At 46.5% G+C, this 15,225-nt stretch overlaps 1 protein-coding gene across 1 annotated transcript in view; it reads left to right on the plus strand.

The window, feature by feature from the left end:
- Positions 1–15,225, plus strand: part of GLDN (gliomedin) — a 429,338-nt gene that overhangs the window by 106,952 nt on the left and 307,161 nt on the right. Inside the window, exon 3 of the mRNA XM_085644191.1 lies at positions 8,002–8,028. Coding sequence (XP_085500317.1) covers positions 8,002–8,028 — 27 coding nt within the window. The remainder of the gene's footprint in view (positions 1–8,001; positions 8,029–15,225) is intronic.

The following is a 15,225-nucleotide window of genomic DNA, read 5'->3' on the forward strand; positions in this document are numbered from 1 at the left end:
CTGTAGGGTGTGGTGGTGTGTGAGAGGTTTTCGGAAGGAGAAGTGGATGCAGTGGCGGTCTGTCCAGGTGAGTTCGGACGCGTGGCTGAAGGCGACGTGGGGGCTTGAGGAGAAGATGGCATCAAGCGTGTGACTGGTGATATGGGTCAGTGTTGTGACGATCTGTTTAAGTCCGAGGTTGGCGAGGTTGTCGATCAGGGTGGAGGAGTTGTTGTAGTTGTTGTTCTCCAGATGATAGTTCAGGTCTCTGAGGATGATGTAGTCTGTGGAGGTCAGCGCGTGCATGCTGATGAGGTCAGCGATGGAGTCGCAGAATTGTGGCAGGGGTCCTGGTGGTCTGTAGACGAGGGTGCCTCTTAGGGTGGTCTTGGGGTCCGTGTGGATCTGGAAGTGCATGTGTTCGGTGGTGCTGAGAGTGTTGTTGGTGTTTGTTGAGACCCTGATGGTGTTTTTGTGGACAATGGTGATAACTCCTCCGGCTCCGTAGTATTGAGACTGACCTCCTCACTGCCACAGACCCCTAGAGCACCTCAGTCTTCAACATCTACATTGTCCCGCTCACAGTCATTGCCAGGACCCACAGACTCAACATCGTCTCCTAAGCTGATGACATACAGCTGATCCTCTTCCTCACAAACGAACCCATAGTTGCTAAGAAAAACTTCCATGATGGGATGACGGCTGTCGTTACCTGGATGAAGGACAGCTGCTTCAAGCTAAACTCAAAGAAGACCGAAGACCTCACCCTGTGCTCCACCCCTTCCCCTGGGACGACTCCTGGTGGCCCGCAGATCTTGGATGCCCCCACACCCACAGACCATGCACAAAATCTCACATCATCTTGGACTCCTCACTCACCCTGAACCTCCAGATCAACGTTATCTCATCATCCTGCTTCCACATGCTACGTGTGCTCCTAAAGATATTCAAGTGGATCCCCACTGAGTCCCGAAAGACGGTCAGCCACGCGCTCATCATCAGCAGACTCGACTATGGCAATGCACTTGATGACAACATCACCTAGAAACTCCTGAATGTTCTGCAGTTTTGTGAGAACACCTCCGTCAGACTCATCCTCAATATCCCCCTCCGCAGCTCCATCATCAGCCACCTGGCCGCCGTCCCACATATCCACAAGACCACACCCGGGGTAAGATCCTTCTCCTACCTTGCAGCAAAGACCTGGAACATCCTGCCTCCCCACCTCAGGCAATCACCGTCACTGCGCCAATTTTGGAAGGCCCTCAAGACCTGGCTCTTTGACTGAACCATAGAGTCTTTGACAGAGCAGCAGTCCCCCCCCCCCCCCCCCAGCGCCTTGAGACCCTTACAGGTGAGTAGTCCCGCTCTACAAGTCACTTGATTGATTCAATGATTGATCTTACTCCACTCTCCTTTTATACAATAACATCCAAGATGTCTGACAGTTCTGAAATACCTCTTCCTGTGAGACTCAAATTAGTTTTGTTGCTTTGTTCACCTCTGTACACACCACATTTCCCTCAATCCTAGGCGTCATCCAGGTGCCTTTGGTGCACATGCGGCGTGTCCACTTTGCTCGCCCACTGCGGCAACCATAGAGTAGCGGGAGGACTGGACAGGTGGGAGGTGAAAAAACAGGAGAGCGGAGCTGAAGGGGGCAGGGCCGCAGGGGGGAGCAGCGGTGGGACACATCTAGGAAAAGGCACAAAAGTGGGAAGAGTGGGAAAGAAAAATACAGAAAGTGAAAGAAAGTGATGGAAAAGCAGGGAGACAGAGGGATGATGCGGGAGCAGTCGATGGCTGCAGTCCCAGTCAGCGCGCCCCAGCCGCTTGTGTCAGTAGTTACTCACAGGTAGTCTCTGGGCAGATATTTGGACCTGCAGGGGGCAGCAGAAGGAGTCTTGTAGCTTACCAAAGCAGTCCCTTTTTGGCAGACATCAGAACACCGTTGAGGAGCCATTGTCTTGTAGTAGGAGTGTCAGTTTGGAACTTTGACTTCTTAAGGCCTTGTATATTTATATATATGTTTTGCGCACTCTGTGTTTATCATTGTTATGATTTTTGGGAATATTCTTGCTTGGTACTTTGTGTCTCTCTTGTTTTCATTGCCACCATTGTACATATCATAATTTTCTGAATTTTCAAGGCTGAACTAGTTATTGGACTTGTGTGCATTGAACTCTAGTAACTTTCAAAGATACATTAAAACCATGCTTCATGGATTTACGCTAGTAAACCTTGTTTTGTATATTTATTTTCAGTCAGAGAACTGTATCTAAGATTAGAGAAGAAAGAGCTGAGTTAGAGGACTTGTTACTAAAGGTAATTAGCTAGAGGGGTTGCATAATATTTTAATGGTACATGGTTCTGTACTAATCTGATTTTGTTGCTTACTGACTTCCATATTAGTCCAGGAGGAAGGGTGGCAAGCCTCACATCAGTGCATTTGTTCTCTTTCCCTTACCTCTGTTTTGTCCACTGTTATTTCTACTACAATTAGAAGTCATGGTTTCTCTGTAGAAGTGAATGTGACTAGCTTTGTGGCACTTCTGTTGATTGGTAAACTGGAATCTTTGAACTAGAACATATGCATTCTTATTGATCTTATAACTTCTCTCACGTTAAGTGCCACTAATGGTGATTGTGATATCGGCACGTCCAAGTAAATTGTTTCAAATTAGTACATGCGCCAGGAAGCAGGTTTCATTTGAGGGGCTTTACATTTGTGAAATAACAAAATCTAATTATATGAGTTATTCAAAGAGCCAAGTCTTCAGCCTCTGGAAGAACTCAAGAAGTGAAGAGGAGACTCTGATATATTGTGAGAGGTCATTTCATGTTTTGGGTGTGATGTTATGAGAACAAGCGACCTCTTGCTGCTTTTTGTGAATGCAGGGTGTGTGTGTATTACTGAGCTTGAAGTTGAGCCTAGGTGCTTGGCGGACCGGTCAATAGGTGTTTGCTGCTGTTCCGGTATGCTGGTCCAGTATCATGTAAAGCTTTGCATTTGTGCATGAGGAGTTTGAAGTGGCTGTGTTTGTGTATGGAAGCCAGTGAAGTTCTCTGAGGTGGGGCAACATACAAGTGTGTCTTTGGAGGTTGAGTATGAGTCTTGCGGCTGTATTCCTGATGGTCTGCAGTCTGTGTAGGAGCTGCTTTGAGATTCCGTCATAAAGAGCTTTGCCGTAGTCAAGTTTGCTTGTGATGAGTGCCTGTGTGATGGTTCGTCTGTTGTGGTGTGGCAGCCATCTGAAGATCTTTCGTAGCAGACAAAGGATGTTGAACCAGGCAGTGCTCACTGCGCTGACTTGTGCTGTAATGTCTGGCTTGTTGTCCAGGAAGGTCCTCTAATTTCTGGCGTGGTCGGTGGGTGCTGGTGCTAGTCATAGCTCTTTGGGCCACTAGGTGGTGTCTCATGTGGAGGACTTCATTCTGAAGACCAGTACTTCTGTATTTTGTCAGAGTTGAACTTGAAGCAGTTGGTTCTCATCCACCCTGCTACCATGGTCATGTAGTAGATGAAGATGATTCTGCTGGTGGTTGTCTGGTCCATCAGGGACAGGGTGAGTTGGATGTCATCAGCATAGGAGATTATGCTGATGTTTTGGGACCGGATTTTGATGAAAGGTGTGATGTAGATGTGGAACAGGGTCTGGTCGAGAGATGGTCCCTGGCGGACTCTGCATATATTAGGTTCTTGGTCTCAGATGTGAAAGATGGCAGGCAGATTCTTCGGGTTCTTCCTATGAGGAATGAGCAAAGCCAGTTCAGTGCGAGTACTTGGATTCTGATCTTGTGAAATCTTCTGATGACTATGTTGTAGGAGACTGTGTCGAATCCCATGAAAAGGTAGAGGAGAATGAGGGCCACTGTTTCTCCTAAATTCAGGAGGGTCTAAATGTCATCGGTGACTGCAATGAGTGCTGTTTCCGTGCTGTGTTTTTTCGGAATCCTGATTGAGTGTTGTCCAGTAGATGGTGTGGTTTGAGGTGGCTTGTGAGTTGCTTGTTGATGGCCTTCTTTATCACTTTTAGGAGATTGGATGGAACTTGCTCAGTTGGCTCAGGTTGGCTGGTGGCTTCTTGAGGAGGGTGTTGACCACTGCATGCTTCCAGTGTTCCGGGATTGTGGCGGATGTGATGCAGGTGTTAATGATGTGGCTGAGGGTGGTGCTAATTGGCGATGTCATGCAGCTGATGGAGGCCAATGGTGTTGAGAACTTCTTCACGATTGAGAAGATCTCCTTGCAGATGTTGGAGCTCCCTCCGATGCGTTCAGCTAATGTTCTTTTCAAAGGGTCTCTCAGAAACTGGTGGTAGCGTCTGAGTGAAGCCTTGTAAGTAGTTATTTTGGTGGTTTTGTGGCCAGATCTCCAATTCTCTTTCTAGCTGCTTGCAGTGATGTTTACTTTCCTGAAGGACCTGTGTGTACCAGCTGGCCTGCTAGTTGGTTATTTTTTGCTTGTTTGGGTTTGTTGGGTGTACAAGGGAATCTGCACAGTTCTTTATTCCGTTGTTGTAGTTGATGATGTCTTCTTTGAGGTTATCCATGGGGTTAGGTTGATCCGTCCTGAGGGCTTTGAGTCATGTTGCTTCCAACTGTGGCTGGTAGGCTGATATTGGTGGGTGAGTTGGCTTGTGGTGTGGTGATTTCGAAGTTTGATGATGGAGTGGCCTGTCCAAGTGAGCGTTGTGGTGGAGATGTATTTAATACAGGTGCTGGTGGTGAAGATGGGGTCCAGTGTGTGCCCTGCAAAATATGTCAGTCGTGTGAAGAGTTGTGTTCAGTTTTGTTCAGGATATCTAGGAGTGCTGGGGACAGTTCTTCCTTTTAGTTCGAAATTGAGGTCACCAAGGAGTATGAAAGCTCTGGAGTCAATAGTGAAATGGGCAATTAAGTGAATGATGAAGCTGGTGAAGTTAACTTGCAATCCATGTGGTCTGTAGACAAGGGTTAAGTTTAGGGTAAAGTTGTCGGATATTTTCAGTTTAACGTGCAGGTGTTCCACGAATAGGGTGGTGCACTCCTAGGATGTTGACTATTTGATCGAATCTTTGTAAATGACTGCAAGTCTTCTGCCTGCCTTGTGAGGACAGTCCTGTCTTGCGATCTTGTAGCCTGCTAGGATTGCAGCAGTGATGACGGGTGCTGATGTGGAGTTGAGCCAGGGATCGGCAAGAAAGAGGAGGTTCAGTCTGTTGCAGCTCAGCAGGTCCCACATTTCGGTTGCGTGGTTGCAAAAATCTGTGTTGAGTAGCATGCATGCAATTGAGTGTTGGGATGCGGGTTTGCTGTAGCGTGTGGTGCTAGGTAGGTGTGTTGATGGTGTTGTTGGTGCTAGCATGGGATGCGTGGGTAGGCTGCTGCAGGGAAACCAGCAATGGGTGCAAGTGAAGGCTTCTACAGTGGTATGTGGTGTGGCACAACAGCTGCAGGAGAAGAGGCAACCCAAGTTGACCAATTGAACAAGTGGTGCCGGGTGTCGCTTGGGAGGTGATCAGACCAGGGTTTGCGGTGCTGAGCATAATTCAGGTGCAAATGGGCACAGACAGGCTTGCCTTTGGTCCTGGGATGGGGGAAGAGCTTGGGAGTAAGTGAGTAGGGCTGCAGAGAAAGGTGTGAGGGGCTGTTGGTAACACAAAAGAGGGGGCAGAAGCCTGAAATGGAATGAAAAAGGCACAAAAACAAGTGAGAAAAGCAGAAAGGCACTAAGGAGTGAAAGAGAAACAGACATGTCCTTTACTGTACCATTTTGTTTAAGTATATAATTTCTTTGGCAATCATGAACCCCCTTAACCTTTTTCCATTTATATATTTTTTCCAATATGCAGAAGCATAATCTGTAAGTGACTCAATGAACTGTGTAGAATAGATAAATCTGTTTTGTCATCATGATTTTTTGAGGCGGAAAGCTTAGACCTGTAATCACTATTGAAATAAGGAAATCATTTTTAGAACCCTATAGAACTATTTATGGGTGGGGCTAGACAATGCTTCTCCTGTGTGTAACTGTATTTGTCTCGTGGCTGTTTGTATAATGGTCCCCATATTGATGAAATCGAAACAGTTCTTGATGATTATCTGCATTTAAATAGGGCTCTCCGGTGTCTAAGGAGGCATATGAAACTAGATCTAGCATTAACTGTTTGACATTGTGTATGTCCAATGAATTCTCAAAAGGGTTAGGAATTGAAATGCCTCTGAGGGATATTATTAAAACATTAGCAATTTGAATCATTTCTGTTGACCCATGATCAGATAGGGAACTGTTTCCCAAACAATACCGTCCAGCACTGGAAACACAGTGATGTTCACAGCATGATAATACTATTGTGAGAAGAAGAATATGGTCGCACAGGAAATTGCACTTTTATATTCAGGAATATAGTTTCCATGTACCAAAAGCAAAATAATGACCAACATTGTAATCCACATTTGAATAGATAAGACTCCAGTAGCAATCCAGATGTATGACCATGGAACCAAAAACAAGCAAGAAGCCATCTCTAGTGTTGATTGACTGGAAAAGCAATGATTATTTACCTCATTTCAAAATCTGTATCAGAGTCTTTCTCATACAACATAACAACTGGTAGTGGTATAATTCCAATTGATGTGAGCACTCCAATGCTTCTGAAGAGTGAGAGGTGGCAATTTTGGAACAATTGTCTCTTAGTTTATAATAAAAATAAAAACTGTTCCAAGATGATTGCTCACTGGTGACCATGTATGTACACGCATAGGCAGCCATCTTGGATTTTTTTTCTTATTACAAGACGGCCACCGATCCATCCACATGTATGTGCTGATGAACCAGTAGCCTTTTTTATATTATGGTTACAGTTCCAAGACAACAGACAGTTGATTTGAAACAGCAAATTAAAAAAGTAAAGTTTGCACAGGATGCCAACCAATCTAAAAGAAGCAGGCAGTTGGTAGCAGCAGTTAAGCCCGTACAAAAAGAATTATAAAAATAAATTAATTAATAAAGAGGAGCATGAGGAGGGAGGGTTGACAGCACAAAAGCCAACGGCTAGATGCATCCCACTAGCACTGTGCCAGAACTGGACCCTCACAAAAAGTAAAAAGAATTAAGAAATACAAAATAAAGCACGAGCAGGGTGCATAGATGTGAGCAAGGAAAGCAATGTAGTCCTGTGCTAAAAGACAAATAAGAAAAGTCCCCTACAGCAGGAGTGGAAGGATATAAGCCATCCACTTACAAGCAATGTAAAGACAAAATGGACAAAAAGTGGGAAAGCCGAAGAATAGTGAGGGAAGCCAAAGAAAAAGGAGCAGGGAGCTGACATAGATAAGAAAGCCATCCAGCCATGAGCAAGGGGCTAACTCACAGCCATTAACGTGTATATGTTACACCCAGAGCAGAACTCACAGGAGAGCAACCTAATTTCTGCTGAGGCAGCAGTATAGTCATCTGGTTCAGCAATAAAAAGTGAGAGATCAGAGAAGCTCTGAAGAGGGTTATGCTGGCAGATAGGATCAGAGAAGGAGGTTGGGCATTGAACCTCTCTTCTGGCAGCTGCCAAATATGGACAGCACCATTTCCCAGTGATAGTGAGCCTGGTTAGGTTTATATAACTTTCTAACCAAGATGGTTGTTTTCCAAGTTTGTGCTGCTATTGCTTCCCTTTCTAAGATGGAGTACCTAAATGATGGTGTACCTAAACGAGTTCCATGTTTCCGCGATAGATCAATGGTATTTAGAAAAATAACAAGGAATAATGAATATTAGATCTAGTTTCATTTTTTCTATATTAAATCTGTAATTCATTTCTGACAGGACGTGTTTTTAGTTGATTTGATAAGATATATTATCTGTTAAAATTGCTGGTCATGCACTTCTATCAGAGCCGTGAGTAATTTTATTTTTAAGACAAATCAAGTAAAATGAAGAAATAGTCAAATTTTATTTATATTTTATAGCTACCTAAATGTTTATTTATTATCACTGAATGGTGTTATTAATTTGAATCATAATTTCATTTTCAATTATTTTAGGACCACCTGGACCACCCGGGCCACCTGGTAAGAATTTTGTTTCAAAAGTATTTAATTTGCTCTGATTGTCAAAGTAGCCCTACAGTCCATGTTGTGCTTATGCCTTGGCGAAAAAATATGAGTGTACCACTACTGTGTATTTTAAATTATTGCACATTTTAAAGCATGTATGGCACAGACATAAAATTGAATACAATATAAAATAACACAAAATACAACCTCAATTATCATTGCTCCCACAGTTTAAAGCATCATTGATTTAATTTATTTAATAAAAGAAAGCTTTCGATTGTGATCAAATTTGTAACAGTGGTCCATAACCCGGTAGAAGAAAAGGAAGGCATTTATTATTTGAAAAACCATACTACACTTACATCATTGACATAATTCCAGTGCATGTAATGAATTGTTTTAGCGTTTAACACCCATTAATGACATTTAACATGTTTTAAAATTACTTGAATTCTCTAAGAACAGAAAGGACTGTCCTGGGAGAGGGACGAGAGAGAGAGGGAGAGTGTTTTGGTTTTGTATGTTTACGTGCTTTTTGTGATTTGGGGAAAATCTGTTCATTAGTTTCAGAAATATTTAAGTTTTAAAAATATAGCTATATGGGAGCTCAACAGCCTACTGAAACCGTACTGAAATTTGATTGGCTGCCAACGCTTCAACCAGGAAGAGTTGGCAGCCAGCTTGGGACTCGGTTGAACAAAGTCCCATAGAAAATGTATTTAAAAAAAGGGGCGGGGTAGAAACACACTGACCCCCTAGGCCTCTTGGGTGTCCCACTGGGATCCCCAGGACTAAAAGAAGCATTTTTTAAGTAGCATTTTGGGCGGGGTCCACAGATAAGGTCTAAATTTTTTAAAAAACGAAGCACGGGCTACTGCACTTTATTATTAATGGGCATTGTATAAAATAAGGGAGAGGCGGTGCATGTGCCCCCTTTACTAATATTACCCTGGGGACAATCACCTCCCAGGGGCTTTTTTAACAAAGAATGCGGGGGAGGCCTGTAGAGCCTACCCCGGGACCCACCACCTCCCCGGGGCTTATATTCTATAAATGGGGGGCCTCTTGGACCACCCCCATCCTCAGGGACCACCACCTTCCAGAGACTTTATGCATTAAGAAACTGGGAGCCGCATGGGCCCACCCCTCCCTCCCCCCCGCCACCACCTTCTCTGGGCTTTAATTTAAAGAAAATGCGGACCCTCCCATCCTGCAGCCCATGGGACCACCACCTCCCAGGAAAATATAAACAAATGAGGGGGGCCGCGCTGCCCTCCTCCTGGACCCCCAGATGCCCTTGGCACCGTCATCCCCAAGGACCGGCTCCAGCAATTTCTTCGCGTGCCCTCTACCGGGACATTACAGTTTTCTATGGCTTGGCGGGAGCACAGCTCCCACCAAGCCATAGCAAACACTGCTATGCTTTGTGCAAGTGAGAGCAGAATTTGCTCCCGCATGCACAAAGCGGAGAAGAATTGCTTTTGGACAGAATGAGCTCTATGTTATCAGCTCCCTCTGTCCAAAAGCAATGCCGGCTTCTGCAGGACATGTGGATGAGGCAGGGACCACGGGAGCCATCAGGCTTCCCCCGCGGTCCCAAACAAAAACAACTGGGTGACCTGGATGCGACTAGGGCACCCACTAGCGAAGCCAAGCCCCGGGGGATGGGTCCCCGGTGCCAAAATCGCCCAGGGATTGGCCTATCTCCCACTATTTAAAAAAAAAAAAAAAAGTGGGACAGGGCCAGGGATGGGGTCCACAGGGCTGGAATCGGCCTGAAAGGGGGGCCGTGCAGCCCGCCTCCCATTATTTAAAAAATATTTGAGATGTCATCAGTGATGTCACTGATTAGGTCATGAGTGATGTAACATGTGAGGTCATAAGCAGTGCATTGCGGGGGCCGAGTTATAGTAAGCTCACTAACGATAATGTCTGAATTTCACTGGTTTTATACGAGTGAAACCTGAGCCTAACTATAAGTTCTTGTATCCTTGGTTTTTTTCAGTGAATATATATATATACCCCCTGCCATACATTATAAGGATTATACAGATATTGAAAGTCACCTCAGAGTTTCATAACCATATAAAGGAACAAGGCCGAAGGTTGAGTACCTCTATAACTCCGAGGTGACTTGCAATATGCTTACCATGTATGCCAGGGGATACTTTGTCCCATATAATATATGGTCACCATCACCTTTCCCACAACCAACATAAAACCTTGGAGCGTCTCTCTTTGCAAACATAAAGAATAAAAATAAAATCTCTAGTGCAAAATTAAACACATCAAAAACCTATTAGCTATTTTTTGCAAACAGAAATTAGAAACAGTTCAGTATAAGTCAGTTTTAAAAAATAAATATATATATGCTGCACAAGTTCGGTTTGTGTAGAAACATGCAGAAAGATTCTAACTTTTCTATAACTATCAATGAAGTGCAAAAAATAAACATATTCTCTGCTTGTCATTGTAAGTAAAAAATAGAGTAGAAGAAAGAAAAGCAACTTTTTATTTATGTTGCTGAAAACAGCTGCTTCAATTATGCCTTTCACCTTGGCTGATGGGTCTGGCAGCAGGCATTGTGGCATCAGAACTCAACTTTAGTCGAATTCGAACGTCTTTTCTTTATAATCGGCGACTGAGTGTGTCACAGTTGCTGTTTATAAAGAATTAGATACTGGCATTTATACAAGAACTACAGAATCCCATGTGTTATTTATAAATACACACACACGCACACATACACATTTATATATTGCCCCGGGGACAACCAGGGGTGTATATATATATATATATATAGAGAGAGAGAGAGAGAGAGAGAGAATCCTATGCTACTCGACACAAAGAATGAGCCCAACATATGCTGGGATACACAACAGGATTTATTCCACGTTAGTTTCAGCACGGGATATGCAAAAAGTTCAGGAAACGCCAGGCAGACACGTTTCAGCTAGTATGCTTTCTTCAGTGCCGGTTTCCAAGCAGAGCCTCTCACCTGGGGGTCATTTAAAGTCCTGTTCCAACCCCACCTCTGCTTGCAGCTGTGTTACACCTTGTGCTCCCCTGAGGCCCAGTGCATGTTTGTAAACGTAGTCCAATGCAACAGCCCATACAGTGAGGGGCTTGTCAAACACCAAGTGGTGTCCCAATCCTGTTGGCTTTCGGGCCTCGTTCACCCGCAGCATCCCGACCAGTCGCCAGTAGGTAGTTATAGTTAGGACCTAGTTTCCATAGGAAAAGCATTTCTTGATTTGCCAATATCTTTGGGGCCGTTTGACGAATCTATGCGAAACTAATGGGGCCCTCTGATCAGCTCCTGTCTTGAAAGTTTCGGGGTGATTCACCAAGCCGGGGCCAAGAAAAAAGGGGGGTCCCAAAACATGTTTTCTCCATGTTAATTTCTATAGGAACATTTGTCACGGCTACAGCCCGAACTACTGAATGGAATTACACCAAACTTGGCAGAGGGGTATCTCTTGGTCCAGAGTGCACTCTTTGCTTTAAATGGTGTAAATTCGTTCAGTAGTTCCTGAGAAGTTTAAAAATAATAAATATAGATATCTGGTGACTGAGGAGGATTCGCGAACCCTCCCAATCACAAGCTTGATTTTGATTGGATGCCAACACTTCAAACCAAGTAGTGTTGGCAGCCATCTTGTGACTCAGTAAAACTGAATCACAAGAAAAAAGGAGAAAAAAGGATAGAAAACAATTAAAGGGGGCAGGGTAGAAACACCCTGACCACCTAGGCCTGCAGGTCAATAATGTTATTTGAGATGTCATCAATGATGTTATAAATTATGTCATAGAATAAGTCATGAGTGGTTTCATATGTGAGGTTACAAACAGTGCATGGCGGGGGCACAAGATATAGTTAATGCTGCTAACCTTAACTGGTGTTTTTCTGTGTTTTTTGTAGTTGAAAACGTCAGTGCAGTCCACAATTTTTTTTTAAATATATTGTCAGCTGAATTTGTGCTGGGAGCGCGAATCCGGCTGGAAAAATATAAAAGAAACAAAGTGCGGGCTCCCACGCTTTGTTTCTTTAAGCCCCCGTGTGGGCCAGGTCTCTGAGGCAATGTTTTATTAGGAAGTGGGGGCCCCGGGGACTGCCACCTACCTGGGGCTTTATTTGATATGCGTGGGGGCACGCGGCCCCTCGGCAGCCCCAGGGACCTCCACCTCCCTGGGGCTTTTCACAATTCTAAGCAGGGGCCTCGTGGGCCCCCCCGAGCCCTGTGTACCACCACCTCCTCGGGACTTTGCTTAATTATGTGTGGGGGGCCTCGCAGGCCCCCCAAGCCCCAAGGACCACCACCTGCCCGGGGCTAAACCAAATAGCAAGTGTGGGGGTGTTCGGGCCCGCCCACTGCCTCAGGGACCACCACCTCCCCGGGGCACTAATTATCGAAATACGGGGGTCCCTTGCAGGGCCCCGGGGACCGCCACCTCCCCGGGGCTTTAATACTGATGGGAGGGGGCTGCGCTGCCCCCCTCCTGGAGCCCTCCATGGCCCTGGGAACTGCCACCCCCCAGGGCCGGCTCCAGCAATGTCCTGGGGTGCCTACCCCTGGGACATTGCAGATTGCACTGACATGGCGGAAGCATGGCTCCCGCTCTGTCATTGCACACTTTGCTTTGCTTTATGGAAGCGAGAGCAGAAAACCTGCACTCGCTTACATGAACCAAAGCAGATTGCTTTTGGACAAGGGGAGCTGCATGTCAGCAGCTCCCCTTGTCCAAAAGCAATGCCGGCTCCCGTAGGAGGCGGGGACCTGGCTGGGCATTGGGGCTCCCCCTCGCGGTCCCCAACGTAAGGGGATGGGTTCCCCTGGGCCAGAAGTAGCTAAAGGAAGGGGGACTCCGCGGCCCCCTCCAAATCTAAAAAAGAAAGGCTGGGCAGGCCCAGGTGGATGGGGTCCATGGGGCCAATAGTGGCCCAGGCAAGGGAGGCCACACGGCCCCCCTCCCGTAAAATAAAAATTGAAATCAAAGAAAAAGAGGCAAAGCCCTGGGGGAAGGGGTCCCCGGGGCCAAAAATGGCCTCAAGAGGTGGGCCGCGCATCCCCACTCCTTTAAATGTTGTTTTATTTATTATAAAATAATTGGCCATGTCCCGGGTGATGGGGTTCCCGGGGCTGAAATCGGCCTGGGGGGGGGGGGGCTGCATGGCCCCCTTCCCATTTTTTTTAAATGTTTTAAAATAAATGGGTTAGGCACTGAGGGATGGGGTCCCCAGGGCCCCACAAATATTAAGAGAAGTAGGGCCACAAAGCCCCCTTCTAAAAAAAAAAAAGAAAAGCCGGCATCTCGCCGAAGGCCCCACTCCCTACCTGCACCACTCTGCAAACGTGCCTCCTGGTGCGTTCTAAGTTGGGGGATTAATTCTCCTTGAATCCCAAGGGTCACCGGGGGACAACTAGCCCACCAGGTACCTTCAGTAAGTTGGGATTGCAGAGAGGTGGTCTGAAGCCACGCCCCTTTTTACACCTCTCTGCAAACGCGCCTCTTGGCGAACTGCTGGTGGGGTGATGAAGTCCTATTATATCCTGAGGACCTCAGGACTAAAGTGGACTTCATCCCCCGAGCAGCAGTGCGCAAGGAGGCGCGTTTGCAAAGTGCTGTAAAAAGGGGGAATGGCCTCGGATCACTCAGCAATCCAGCTGTGTGGGGGTTACCAGAGATAACAGGAGAGCAGGTTGGCCCCCAGGGACCCTCAAGAGGCAAGGGCACGTTATCCCCTAACCAAGAGCGTGCCAGGAGGCGTGCTTGCAGAGTGGTGGAGAAAGGGGGCGTGGCTTGTGTCCACCTCTCAGCATTCCCACTATCTGGGGCTTACTGGAGGTACCAGGTAGGCTAGTTGGCCCCTAAGGTCCCCCAGCAGTGAAGGGAACTTTAATCCCCATCTAAAAGCACGCCAGGGAATGTGTTAGCAGACTGGTGGTCAAAGGGAGTGTGGCCTACTATGAGTACTTACCAATGCTGCTGTGTGGGACTTACTGGAGGTAATAGGAGGGGTAGTTGACCCCCAAGTTTGTCCTCCGGGGCCAACTACCCATCCTGTTACCCCTCGAGTAAGTCCCACACAGTGGGATTGCTAAGAGATCTTCGGAGGCCACGCACCCCCCTTCTCCAACACTCGGCAAACCCGCCTCCTGGCACACTACGGGTTGGGGAATGAAGTCCACTTTACTCTGGAGGAACTTCGGGGGCCAAGAAGCCCTCCTGGTACCTCCTGTAAGTCCTACGCAGAGTTATTACTGAGCACTGGTTGGATGCCCAGCCCAACTTCCACCACTCTGCAAACGCGACTACCAGTTAAAGAAGCATTTGTAATGTAATAGGTCTCACATTTGCAAGAGTTAGAGCTATTGGCATTGTAAATGTAAAAGTTTTTTACTAATGTTTTTTGGAGTGAGTGGATGTACGTTGTGTGTAGTGGAATTATGTGGTATGTTGTGCAGTGAAATTATGTGGATAGAAAGTATGAGGTATTTGGAATAGATAGACCTCTGAGGCGGAAGCCGGAGGTGTAATTTGCTCGTTTTTATAAAACTTTGTGTGAAACTGTGATTATTTGTATTTTAATTCTCTGCACCTACCTGAGCTAGTTGTAGACATTTCCCGCCAGCAGGCACCTACTAACAGCGGATTCTAGCGCTGTAGAAAGGGTAAACTTCGGACGCCATCGCTGGTAACGCGAGGCCACGCCCACTCGCTAGGCCACGCCCCCTCCTACCCTATGAAAGCGCTGATTGGAGAGCGCGACATATTGGAATAGATAGACCTCTGAGGCGGAAGCCGGAGGTGTAATTTGCTCGTTTTTACTAAACTTTGTGTGAAACTGTGATTATTTGTATTTTAATTCTCTGCACCTACCTGAGCTAGTTGTAGACATTTCCCGCCAGCAGGCACCTACTAACAGCGGATTCTAGCGCTGTAGAAAGGGTAAACTTCGGACGCCATCGCTGGTAACGCGAGGCCACGCCCATATCCTCTTTCCATAAATGTGCGTCCCACGTAAGCGCAGCGGAAGAGCGCAGCGGGAGCGCCGTTTGCGCGCCGAATGCGCGCCTAACGCAAGCCCGTCTGCGCCCGTCCGCGGCCGGACGGGGCGCGGGGCTTCGGACCCTGTCACCTTCAAGTCCCAAGAGAGGCGGTATGATAGACAGGTATTGCTGGATCTATGCCCTAATACTGCACTCCCCT

The sequence above is a fragment of the Triturus cristatus genome, chromosome 3_1 (genome assembly GCF_964204655.1).
Source record: "Triturus cristatus chromosome 3_1, aTriCri1.1, whole genome shotgun sequence".
NCBI classification, from domain to species: domain Eukaryota; kingdom Metazoa; phylum Chordata; class Amphibia; order Caudata; family Salamandridae; genus Triturus; species Triturus cristatus.